The sequence below is a fragment of the Leptosomus discolor genome, chromosome 16 (genome assembly GCF_034619465.1).
Source record: "Leptosomus discolor isolate bLepDis1 chromosome 16, bLepDis1.hap2, whole genome shotgun sequence".
Classification (NCBI taxonomy): domain Eukaryota; kingdom Metazoa; phylum Chordata; class Aves; order Leptosomiformes; family Leptosomidae; genus Leptosomus; species Leptosomus discolor.
The window spans coordinates 5,204,981-5,217,383 of NC_141406.1; the positions used below are offsets into that span (position 1 = coordinate 5,204,981).

Sequence of the window (12,403 nt, forward strand, 5' to 3'; positions counted from 1 at the left end):
AAAAGACTTCTTAAAGACTTCAGTGTAAAGTTGGTGTGTAAATATATGTTTGATAATTGTAAAGCACATACATACACAGAGACACAGACACACATGCACACTGGAAAATAACCTTTTACTTTTGTTCCCCCTATGTACTATAATTAGTGCAAGAAATCTCAGCCAAGGGCTCTAAGAAATTTAAAACAAAATGGTTAATTACATCAACATCTAAATTGTCCACTTCAAAAAATAAATAATTCAAATCATACTTAATGTGTCTATAGCGTGTTCATTAATTAGTATTATGACAGTTACTTAACTGGATAATGTTTGTGAAGTTTTCTTTCCTTTATGACACACTGCTAAGTTCTGTTTAGTTGCTCCAGATCTTTTTCCTCAGTTTATTCACCAACATTCAGCAATTTCATTTGAGCAACTCAGTGAAATTTAAGGGGTGTGTTCCCATTTAATATATTTACAAATTCTGAATGCATGTTATTGTTATATTTTTGGGGGAGATGGTTAGTACCAATTTTAGGAAAGAAGTTATAGATCAAGACCTATAGGAAATACCAGGAAAGAAAATTCCATGGTATCTGCAAGATACATAAGAACCCTACCTGCACATTGCCTTACACAAGCAGGTACTTTGCACGGATGTCTATGCTTAGAAATACATGTCTAGGTATAAGCATATACATACATTTTTGAACACCACCTGAAGTTGGTCTCCTAAACTTGTATTTAAAGATTGAAAAAACCTTGAAATATATGTTTATATTTTTGTACTGCTGAGCTCTAAGCAAGTCTCCAAAATCAATACGAATTTCTGCCTAGCTCATGCTTGTGAAAAATTAGGCTTTAAGAAAAATCTAAATATTTTTTTAAAGTGACCATATAAAGTGATCAATCAGCATAAGTCTTACTGATGGTTTTTCATTGAAGTTTTCTTGAAAATTCCATCCATTCAGGCTATAACAAGGTTCTTCTAGAACATCCTCTAACTGAAATCTTTAAAAGTCTGGATGTACATTAAGAAAAAGCTGCAACTCTTGTACAAACAGCATAAACTCATAAAAATGATTGTTAGAGGATGCAAGATAAATAATATCCCTGGAGTTTAAACAGAATTTGACTTAGAACCCTTCACCCCATTAAAATTTCTAAGACCAGCTGAAAATATTTGATACTGCTTGGATAATTTCATTCATTTGTTCGCTTCTCGGCATTTCTACAAAATGCAACAAAAAGTTCTACTCTTTCCTACCTTATATTTAAGAATCCTTCTTTTGGCCTGTTTGAGGATATCTAAATTCAAGCTAGGATTTTTCTAAGTGACATGGAGACTTAAGCTAATGAGCTGGGACTGCCAGAACTACAATACTCTTGAAGGCAATGGTACAAGTAATAATCTTTTTCAACCTTGCTAGAGAATGCAACCATAACCAAAAATACTCTCTGAGGCTCAAGTCATGTGTTAAGAATTTCAAAACTCTTCAGTCCATACATAATCGATAATGGGGAAAAATCTATCTAGTTTTGAACAAGTCATTTTACCCCTGTACTGAAGACATGGGGCCCCTTTAAGCATTCCCTGTCAACTCTTACACTTGAGGAACAGAGACAAAAGAGCCAATGAGGCTGTGCCTTGAAGGTATAAAAGGTCTGTCATGCCACCCAGGGTACTTAGCTCTTGTAATGAGAAGATGCTATCGCCTGCTTGTGATAGCTGCAGTCAGGCTGCTTGACTTGGTGAGTTTACTCAAAGCTCTATATGGTAATTGCTAGTACAGTCCACAGAGCTAGCACAGGATCCTCTAAGCTTTGTTTACCATTAAAGTGCTGTCACTTACTTGAGAAATTGCACAGTATGTCTAGGCTGAATTGCTTTCTACAATGTAATATCCTGTTAGCCAACTGAATTGTGAAAATGGTAAAAAATGAGCCAGGGCTTCCCTTTCTAATGAATGGACTATTAGATGTTGTGCCTCCTTCACCTCTAGCTTTCATGATACGGTGGCAGTTTCAGATGAGTTAAAGAAGTGACAAGAAAACACGGGCAATCATTAAAGCATAGCTTCAAGGTAAGAAAGCTGGAGAGGAAAACTAAAAACAAAAGTGTAGTCAATTATGACAGGTGCAAGACACATTTTATGTTAAAAAATAAATCTTTATTCACCTAAGAAGGTCCTTCCAGCACAAGCATTACAGGCAACCTACAACAGAAGTGGAGAACCTAGGATATGGAGTCTCCTTCCCTGGAGATGTTCAAAACCCACCTGGATGCATTCCTGTGTGACCTGCTCTAGGTGAACCTGCTCTAGCAGGGGGGGTGAACTAGATGATCTCCAGAGATCCCTTCCAACCCCTAACATTCTGTGATTCTGTGGTATTTTAAGAAAGGCCTAAGGGTATTTCTAAAGAAAAGCAGTCAGTTACATTCCTCATTTAATGAAGGTTATCTTGGGAAGCAGAAAAGAAATTGAAGCACTGCCATGTGTTCCTACTTGGCTTAAGAAAAGCATAGGCATGGGGAGGAATAAAGCAGTAAATTTAGTTTAAATAATCAATTTACATAATTATGTTCTCTGAATAGCAATTTCTTGCTATTAACTCTCTAATCATTTAATTCCTATGATGTTTTTGATCTTAGTATTCCAAGTAGCTCATGCTTACTCTGTTTTCTATCTGAAGAACTCAAGATGTTAAAACAAATTCTGTTCTACCCAGAAGTAATTCTATTTTCTGGTTGTATTAGAAAACTGAGGCACATGGAAATTAAAACCAAAAAGTCTGGGCCAAAGACAGGTGCTGAAATGAAATCCCTTGACTCTTAGTTGTCCACCTGGATAAATCACGCAATTAAATTTGCATCTATTTTCTCAGTTCTCAGGTTTAGTAGTGACACAGCGCACTGCCACCTGAAAGAAGTGCATTAATACAGCCGGGATTTCACTTCACCTGGGCAACAATGACATTCACAGAAGAGATGTTCCATCTGCTGCAATAAGAATGCCATCTGTCCTTGATATTATCATTTGTACTCCATATAGGAAAACAAGTTTCAAAGGGAAAATGGTATCCTTAAACGGTCCTTATCCACAGATCTGATTGGCTATGATTTTCCAAGGGTGGAGTAGTGGAGACACTGAGGGTCAGTGAAGGAGGAGAAATATTCTCTTTTGGACTGTTCCCAAATAGAGGTTCTGGCAAGCTTAAAAATCCATTGCCCCATGCAATACATCTCAATCTTTGTCAAAAACGATTAAATACCCATAAAAGACAGACAGATAATGGGTAAGAATTATTAAATTTTCCAGTATTAACCATATCCTAGAGAAGGACTTTTTTTCCTAGAACTATTTTTGCAGTTGTTATTGCCCAGGTAATTCATCATTGCATAACACCCTGTCACTAACATTGTTAAGTACTGTAGTCAACTAATTGTTTTCACAAAGAGTGAAAGTTTTGCTATTAATTTTTCCTGTGTCCCTAGTTTTCTCCTGCTGCTGGTTCTTCTCCCTCTTCTATCCTCCAGTGAATACTTATATCTCTTATTTTTGTCTTTGTTCTGTCCATTAATTCCTGCCACTAAGTTGTTGTTTCTTCTGGAAATGTTACTGCTCAGTGTTCTTGCAATCCTTGTGGATTTTCCCACCTTTTGGTTTTTAATGATCCCGTTGTTCCTGGAGGATACTGGTATGCATCCTTAAATTTAGGAATTAAAAACAGTCTGCAAGTGGATTTGCTTAAAATAACCACATTTTCCTAAATTACTCCTGTTTGGAGAAAGACCAAGTGGCCTGGCATTGAGCTAACTGGATTCACTGACCACTTCCCATTTAACAAAAAGAACTACACTTCATGCCAAATGCATGTACAGCTTGTGTTCCTTTTTGTCTAGTGCGGAACATACTGCTGTAAATTACCTCGGCTCTAGAAAACATCAGAAATCTAGCTCTGGAACGGTATGTTAGTTGCTGACTTCCTGCAGCTGATACAAGGTACGTCCTATCTCATTATCTGGATGTGAGGTGTAGAAGTGAATGCAGAGAGGAGGACAGACAGTTTCTTGGCTAGCTGAAGAAGGATGAATTGCCAGGCAGAGACTATTTCTGTATCTATAATAATATGTTAGATTAATTATGTCAGGCCTTGCAACTCTTACTACCTATTTAAAAATATTTGCTGTCTCCCTGGTAATTCCCCAAATTGTCTCACAGCAAAGGAAACAGTTGTAGCACCTTTCTGCTTTCTTGCAAGGAGCCATCTGTATGTGAGTCCATTCTACAGTAAGACAATTCTGCTCAAGGAGTTACCTTCCAACCCTTAAATACCACCACATATATATTTTTATATATGTTACATTGTTATCTAAATAAAAAGAATACATGGCTCAGAAAAACACCTTTTTTCTACAGGTAATTACTCAGATGTGCTTTCACTGACAATGTGCTAGGTCAGCTCCTACACTACTGATCTTCTAGGCTGTACATATCTGACAGGCTGAGGATTGCAGGTTTCTTCTATTCCCCCGGTCCCCCCAAAACTGTCAAAGGACATTGTATGAAAATCTGGTCTATAGAAAGCTATGCAAGACTAACTCAATCTAATCAAGGACTTCTACCCTGAACAAGTCTTGGAGGCTTTTAATAGCGCAAATATTGATAGAGGAAATAGTAAAAATTTGGCATCATTTCATAACTGAAGAAATTAAGCTTTGGAAGAGAATTTCACCTAGAAAAGTATGACTCCAGCAAGCTATAAAGCGACTGCTAGACACATCATGCTTTCTGAGAGATTTGAATATAGGATCAGAAGATAAAGATTAAATTCTACTTGCTTCACAGATGTAAACAGTTCCTCTACTTTAATTTTTAATTTCATATAAATAGAAGAGGGGGGGGCAGGAAATAGAGAAAAGGTTGGCCTGCATGCATGCAGAGCATGATCACTGCAAATAAATTAGGATTATGCTAAATGTTGAGAATTAATGAATGGAAAAAAATTATTCAAAACAGACATAAATATCAGGTTTCTAATAAAGGTATTCTCCTTACTTACATTTAGATGGAAATTGCAATGAAGGCACTGATGCACAGAATTTAACAAATAACTAATTTTACAATTATTTAAATGCCCCCTTTTCATACTACTAATTACTCTTTTCTGCTTTTTGGAGGGAAGACTCCAGAACCATTCCCTGAAACAAGTCTTGATGTTAATGTGATTTGGAAAACCTGATTCTTATCTGCCACCAGTACCTGAATTGGGAGAGGTAAAATGAAGAAACAGGTATCAGCCTTAGCTCAAAAAAAGCCTCACTGAAAAGCAACTACCCCGCAGAGAACTGTAGCCTTTCTTGTAAATATAAGCAACTTTCACTAAGATGGGACTGTGACATGATTTGGAAGCTGGTCTTTGTCTGGCAGAGTCTCATGCTCACTTCAGAGCTGCTGTGAATCCTTTGCCTTCAATCAAAGGCAAGGTTTTGAGGAGAGACACTGCCGCAGCTAGCTCTCAGCTTTTGCTAAGTTCTCAGCTCAGCAGGGGTTGGATAATCCTTCCACTCCAGAAGGCAACTTGATTTCTACTTGTATAGTATAATCTCACATTTCCTGATTTATCACCAAACTGGCTTTACAGTTGTGACAGTTCCCACTAGTGGCTCCTGACCTAAGATGACACATTCAGATGCTTGCAGGGATAAAGATGGAACAATGGGAGCAGACCTGAGTGGCAGTATGGTGTACCATTACATATCCTCTAGTTTGGGCAATGTATTTTGATTTGTGTGGAATTCTTAATAAGCAACATTTTATGTTTTGGCACCACCAAGAGCTAGTGTCGCTTACTGCTACAGTAAGTCTCAATAGAAATGATGGTTCTAATAAAACGCTTTCTATATAACCCTTGGTTTTAGTCCCTGCTTTTTAGTCAGTCTCTGACTGCAAACACCAAAAAAAAAAAAAAAAGCCTTCACTTCCTCTCAGGACTACAGGGATAGCTTTTTTTTTTATAATTGTTTTTTTCCCCTCTAGAACTTTTATTCATCCTCCAGTGAATGTTTTCTGCTTTTGTAGCCAAACTTCCAACCTACCTAGTAAAGGCACTCAGTTTTGGGAGATAGAACCTAAAAGCAGGCAGGTGTTTACATCTAACTTGAGCTGTAGTTTACATCTGTAAATCTCAAATTCATATCTAAACCAGCATGTATAGCAGCCACCAACCCTGAGGCAGTTTCCCTGTTTAAACCGAAACCTTTCCAGTCAAGTTGTGCATCATGCAGACATCCGAAAACTCCATCAGCAAAAAGAGGTAAGTTCCTGCATTAGCCTGCTAGAGATCCAGCCAGATCTGAAGGTCAGCATTAATACTGAAGTTCAGTACAGCAGTGACTGAACAGCAAGGCTCAGGACTGAACTGTGACGTTCCAAAAGTGTGAAGGCGGCGGCCTTAGCCAGTATGGATGAATGGCTAATGATTCCTAGTGATCTGCAAAGGTTTGGCAACATTCATTTACTTCAGTTAAGTTTGCTTCTCCTGTAAGTTTCACTTATGATCCCCATACATTCACAGGATGGTATCTATCTGCCTACACAGTTAAGGAACAGAATTCTTTAAAGGCAGTCAGACAGGACAAAATTTACTTATACCAAGTCCCTGTCTCATTTGATTTGGAAATCTGTAAACTGGCTAGTGAAGTTAAATTAATAGAAAATCTAGTTTTCTATATTGATGTTCACAAAGTTGTTTAGCCCACTATATTAATATCCTTCATATGGATTCAGTTATGTAGGACATGTAAAAATACATCTTTATACTTTTAGAATTCATATACATTTATTCAGCAAGGCTTTAAGTATTCATTTAATTATTTTTTAACCACCAGTAATGTAACAAAATTCCTCAGACAAGATAGTTTCCCACGAATTTAAATAGTATGGCTTTTTAATTGATAATTTCTATATACCGAAATTTTAATTTTAAAATTATTATTTTCATTAACTGGAATAGAAAAGTTTAAGATTAATGTTCAGATTAGAAAACTATTGAAATTATAAGGATAGAATCTGGAAATAAAAGTAACAAATCAGCATAAATTCCCTTAGTGTGTAAAAGATTTAGAAAATTATAAAGATACATAATAAATATAAAGGAAGCATGCAAAAGTACAATGACCTATTCTGGCAAGTCAAAGCCAAATTCTCAGCTTGGGTTCCTCTATTTAGACTGAAGCATTTAAACGCTAGATGCCTGACTCTGATGTAATCAACCCAGCTTCTGTTTATCTCACTGGAGATAAACAGACATCACCAGAGCAGAACTCATTTCATCCTAAACTGAGCACCTATGATATGTCAGACTTTTTGCCCTTTTAGATACTGATTTTTCTCCTGCTATACAGGGGGTGTAAGATGATTAGGTCAATTTGACATCTGAGATTAGGTGTGATTTATCACATTTTTAACTTCATATCTTACCAAGTTCATTTAACAATACTACCTAAGGGCAAACAGTATTTGAATAAATCATCAGAAAAAGCAAACTTCTTCGTTGTTCCTTGCATCACCCCCAGTTTGCTTTTTCTTTTTTTAAATTCACCACCTGAAAGGAACTTCAAAGCATACATTTAAGAAACAGTGCCTATGAGTCTAAGACACATTAATACATAACCTGTGAATTACACAGTGCAATGAATGGTGCCCTTACTTGCTCATTTGCCTCCTCCTACACCAGTGCTTGCAAGGAGTGGGGAAGGCATAAAACAAATCTCACAAAATTTGTAACTCCTAACACCAGAAAAACTCCCTACAAATTCTGTGTGCTGTGAAATTAGCGCACCATGATGAACAGTTGATCATCATTTTGAACAAAAGAGGTCAAAGTGAATTTTTGATGCAAGATTCTGAAATATAAATTCAAGCATGCAGGCCACACACCATGTATCTTGAGCAGGTAGCCTTAACTTACACAAGCCCTAAGAAAATTTGCAGATCTAGCAGGATCAGTCCCCACAATACATAGACAGGACTATTCACAGATATCTTATGTTATCACGGGGCACTTCACTTTTTACCTATGAAAAGCATTTTCTGTACTTTGGCTAAGTATTCTCCCTATTATTACAGAACTTGCAAATTTTTAGAAGTGCAAAAACAGCTCTAGAAAACATAGTTGTCTCCACCATAAAAGAGATGAGAGTCATACCTGTTCAAATTTTCTGATAGAACCCAAAGAACAAATTCTCATTGGAAATCTAACTAAAGAAAATTAAAATCAGCAAAACTATAAAAGATACTGGTTTTAAATATGAATTTCAAGGAAAATGGAACAAAATAAATCTGGAAGATATTACACACGGAATTACGTAAATTCACCTATCTGCTTTGCCTATTTGAATACTTAACTACTGAAAAAATCCCTACCTTCAGGTAATTTTGCCATCATTTCAAAAATCTGATGCGTGTTCTTCCGACAGATATCTACTGGATCATCCAAGAGCTTAGTGAGGGCAGAAATCACTCCATTTTGTATCAGGCCTTGCCTACAAACAACATTGGAGGACAGATCTAACTAAGCGTAATATAACTCATATAATTTGCAAGATGCTTAATCTTAACTAAATACTCTTATTTACATTGCACCTATCTTGCCAAAACGTAGATATTCTGTTCTTATTTCTCACTGAAATGTCTTTATCACTTCCCTTACCATTCAGTACACTCTGGAATTACACCTACCTGCCAACATTATGTCTAGCCATTATATAGAGGATTTGTGTTGTTTTTTGTCGGACAGTACTGTCATGATGTAGCAGCAAAGTCTTCAGGTTGTCCAAGAATCCTGTGAGACACAATAGTTCATTTTAACATTTCTTAGCTTCAACATCAATTTGAAATACGAATACTCATTTCTGTCTCACTATTTGAAGTGCAAACAATCAGAATTTTCATCTTGTCCTGATGGTGAAACTCTCATTGTAATATCTCAAGTAGGGAAGAAACTTGCAAGTTTCAAGGCCTACTGCCAAAAATGCCATGCTACAAACAACTGCTGACTTCTGTATCGAGATAAATCCTAATCTTGCAGATATTTATGAAGTGACATAACTCTAAAAATAGCTCAAGTCAGTGGAGCTATTGATGTTTTTTAGAAAAGCATGTGTTTGCAGGCTTGACGCCTACATTTTTTTAAACTTTGTTTAGTAGTAGCATTAGCTATGTAAAAACACACAGTGTTGCTTTTCACACGTAGAGATACATTTGGTGAACCATTAATGATTATGTGTGTACACACACAGCACTGACCAAAAAACCCCCAAACAAACAATCTTGCATTGTTACTGTTCAGTTACTGTTAATCAAACAATAAAGTAATAAACTTTGAACACAATTATTGCTATCTTTTATGAGGAAAAAAATGTGAAGGAACTAAATGGAGAAAAAAGCAGTGGCAAACAGGACGACTTCTTCAGTGTTACATAATGAGCGATGTAGATACACAACAGATGCTAAAAATTGCGAAGATAAGCTTGTGGGTTTTTTTTTTCCAAAGTTCAAACTTAGGATTCTTCCAAGCGCTGGGATAAAAGCTTTTGAAAATAGTAGTGGCTACATATAATCCTGACAAGTATGATAAATTTGGTTATATTGTCTTGTATCTTAACTTCTCATGAAGCTCCAGAGGTTTTTTGTTACAGTCTCATTCTACAATCACAAAGGCATTTCTGAGAAGGAGTTCTGCATAAAAAGCTCTGATGTTTTGTCTCTTGGCTAAAGTTAGATGTGGATGTGCCATGCTATTCACTGCTGCAGGAATGAATGGCAAAAGATGACTTCATATATTTGGCAAATGAACTTGTAAACCTTATTTAAATATTATTTTATTAATTATTAATTAAAATGTTCATGAGAGTTTTTTGCCTGTTATTATTATGGGACCTGAGACAGGAGTATTTTGAGAACCTCAAGCATGAAAAAACCAGGAAGGTAACACTTCCTAAGTCATATGTGGTAGAAAATGTCTAATGAAGGAGAAAAAAAAAACCAACAGAGATTTTGCCTTTCTTCCATGCTCTAGGATAATTAAAAGCTTTTTCTTTTCCCCTTTCTAAATAAAATATTTTTAGTAGTTTTATGATATTAGAAATTCATAAATCCACTGCTTTGGTTTTTTCTGAAAGGTTCATAGACAGTAGGATTAGAAAAAATTCCAGGCAAATGAGATTTAACTAAGTGGCAAGGGGGTGGTGGGGGGTGTGTTTCTAACTTTGGACTAATTAAGCATTTTTTTAAAAATTTTTAATTAGCCTGCATTAGGAACTAGCTAAAATTCAGAATGAACAAAAGAAAAAAAAAAAAGATTCTGCACTACTTTTGTATTTAGGGGCTGATAAAACCCATATTGAGCCACTGGTAAATCCTAAAATGAGGATACTCTTAAAATAACTGTCATGTATATGACACTATAACATTCTTTCCTTTTTTAAGGCAAAAAAAGAGATTAAAACGGAAAAATTTTCATGGCCATTTTGTGTCATTGAAGATACTGCAAGGAAAAAAGTAGTGCACAAAAGTGGGGTTCCCCACCACCACCACTGTGTCAAAGCGTATGACAACAGATCACTTACCTATTTCTATTGCCTGGTAGACATTTTCTGGGTCATGGACCAGATCGCAGAGCGCCATCAATGCCCGCTGCTGAGTCAGCAGATCAGGAGAATGTAACTCCTCCTGCAGTTTAGGAAGGGCCCTCTTTCCGAATGCAACAGGAGCTTTTGTGGGATCGATATCAGGGGGGAGGTTGGCTGAGATACGAGCATGTGCCATCCCGGATTTTCCTGGGAAAGATTCTCCCGATCCCTAAAAATACTCCAAAATGACTGTACCTGGGGACTGGACAGATAATGTACCAAAAAGACAACTACTGACTTTAAACAGTGCTCTGTGTCCCAGAAGAGCTATTTTAGCACACATTCATCGTTAGGAAGCTATGAAAGAAGAAGCTGGAACGATTCATGGTCATCTGCATTAACGTCCATCAGCTGAATTGTCTTATCTGGTTTAATTTTCTAATGAAAACTGTAAAAAAAAAACAAAAAAAAAAACAAACAAAAAAAAAACGAGCGAGAAAGCTTAAAATTGCAAGGTGAAGGAGGGAATGTTTTTCCAAGGGTTAAAGTGAAGTAGTCCAATGTCCCAAACCAGAGAAAGGGCTCAAAGTAATATTAAAGCAAATGTGAACAAATGGCCTTTTTTCAAAAAAAGCATTCTTTTAAAAGGGGTCTAGTTTAAACCCGCCCTCAGAATTCGTTAACGTTTGAAAGAATCGGTGACGGCCGACCCCCCCTTCCCTCAGTAAGGTCAACGGCTCAGCTGACACAGGCACCCAACCTCCAATATTGAAAACTGCTCAACAACAACAACAGCTGCAAAGTTAAAACTAAACAACTGCACTTCTATCTTCAAAACAAAAGAAACAGATTAATAAAAGGTGCCCTGTCCCACCAATATGTCGCCGCCTCAGCCCGTCCCTGGTTCCCGCTCCACAGCTCCTGTCAGCAACGCCACCGCCTTTCGCGCCCGCGTGCCCTAGTTGCCACAGCGCCGAGCTCTTTGCGTACGCCTCGCTCCGTGAATAAGAAATGCGCAGCCAAGCATACTGAGTCCGGTCCTGCGTCAACAGCGTAAGTACCGCGTTTGACGGTGGCCGCTGCGAGAGAGTAGCGTCAACGGCGTAGTTGGTGAAGGAAACCGAGGCCGCTGCCAGGGCGGGAGTCGGAGCGCTGCCGCGGAGCGCCGCGGGCGGCGGAGCTGAGGCGCTGAGGCGCGGCCCCTCACGGAGGCGCCGCTCAGGGAGCGTGTGAGGAGATGGCGGGAACCCCGCCGTGGGGCTGCAGCGTGCAGGCCCTGCTACCTCGCTGCTCTGCTAAAGCATGGAGGGAGGCTGTCTTCCCATCCCCTGGTTTTACTGTCATTTCAGCTGAACAAAATTGAAAAAAATTAAGATTGAACAAAATGGTGATCAAGTTAATGGCAGAGAGAGAGCAGGTGGATGCCTTGAGGTATGTGGGTTGAAGGGAGCTCAGTAGCTTTGGGATAGGTTTTCTTTCCTAGTTTTCTTCAGAATGTCACTATAAACTGCTAGAATGTGTAGCAGGGGGTTTCATTATCATTATGTAGTTTCACATAACTATTTGAGACTTTGCCATTCTTTCAGGCACGATTCTGATAAAAAGTATAGTGTTGTTCAAAGGATGGTACACAGGGAGAATTTATCATGGCAATGTTGCTGCCACAACTTAAGGGTGCTCTGGATTTTCAGATGTGACCTGGCATCAGGAAGAAACCAACTCTGAACAGCTTGTGCTGTAAAAGGTTAGTTCTCAGTGCAAATAGAGAAGTTGTTGAGATGTTTT

At 37.8% G+C, this 12,403-nt stretch overlaps 1 protein-coding gene across 1 annotated transcript in view; it reads right to left on the minus strand.

Annotated features, from left to right (window-relative positions):
- Positions 1-10,814, minus strand: part of RSPH14 (radial spoke head 14 homolog) — a 97,915-nt gene extending 87,101 nt beyond the window's left edge. The window contains exons 1-3 of the mRNA XM_086474444.1: positions 10,616-10,814; positions 8,727-8,829; positions 8,412-8,530 (exon numbers count right to left, since the gene is read on the minus strand). Coding sequence (XP_086330570.1) covers positions 8,412-8,530; positions 8,727-8,829; positions 10,616-10,814 — 421 coding nt within the window. The remainder of the gene's footprint in view (positions 1-8,411; positions 8,531-8,726; positions 8,830-10,615) is intronic.
- Positions 10,815-12,403: the final 1,589 nt, after the last annotated feature.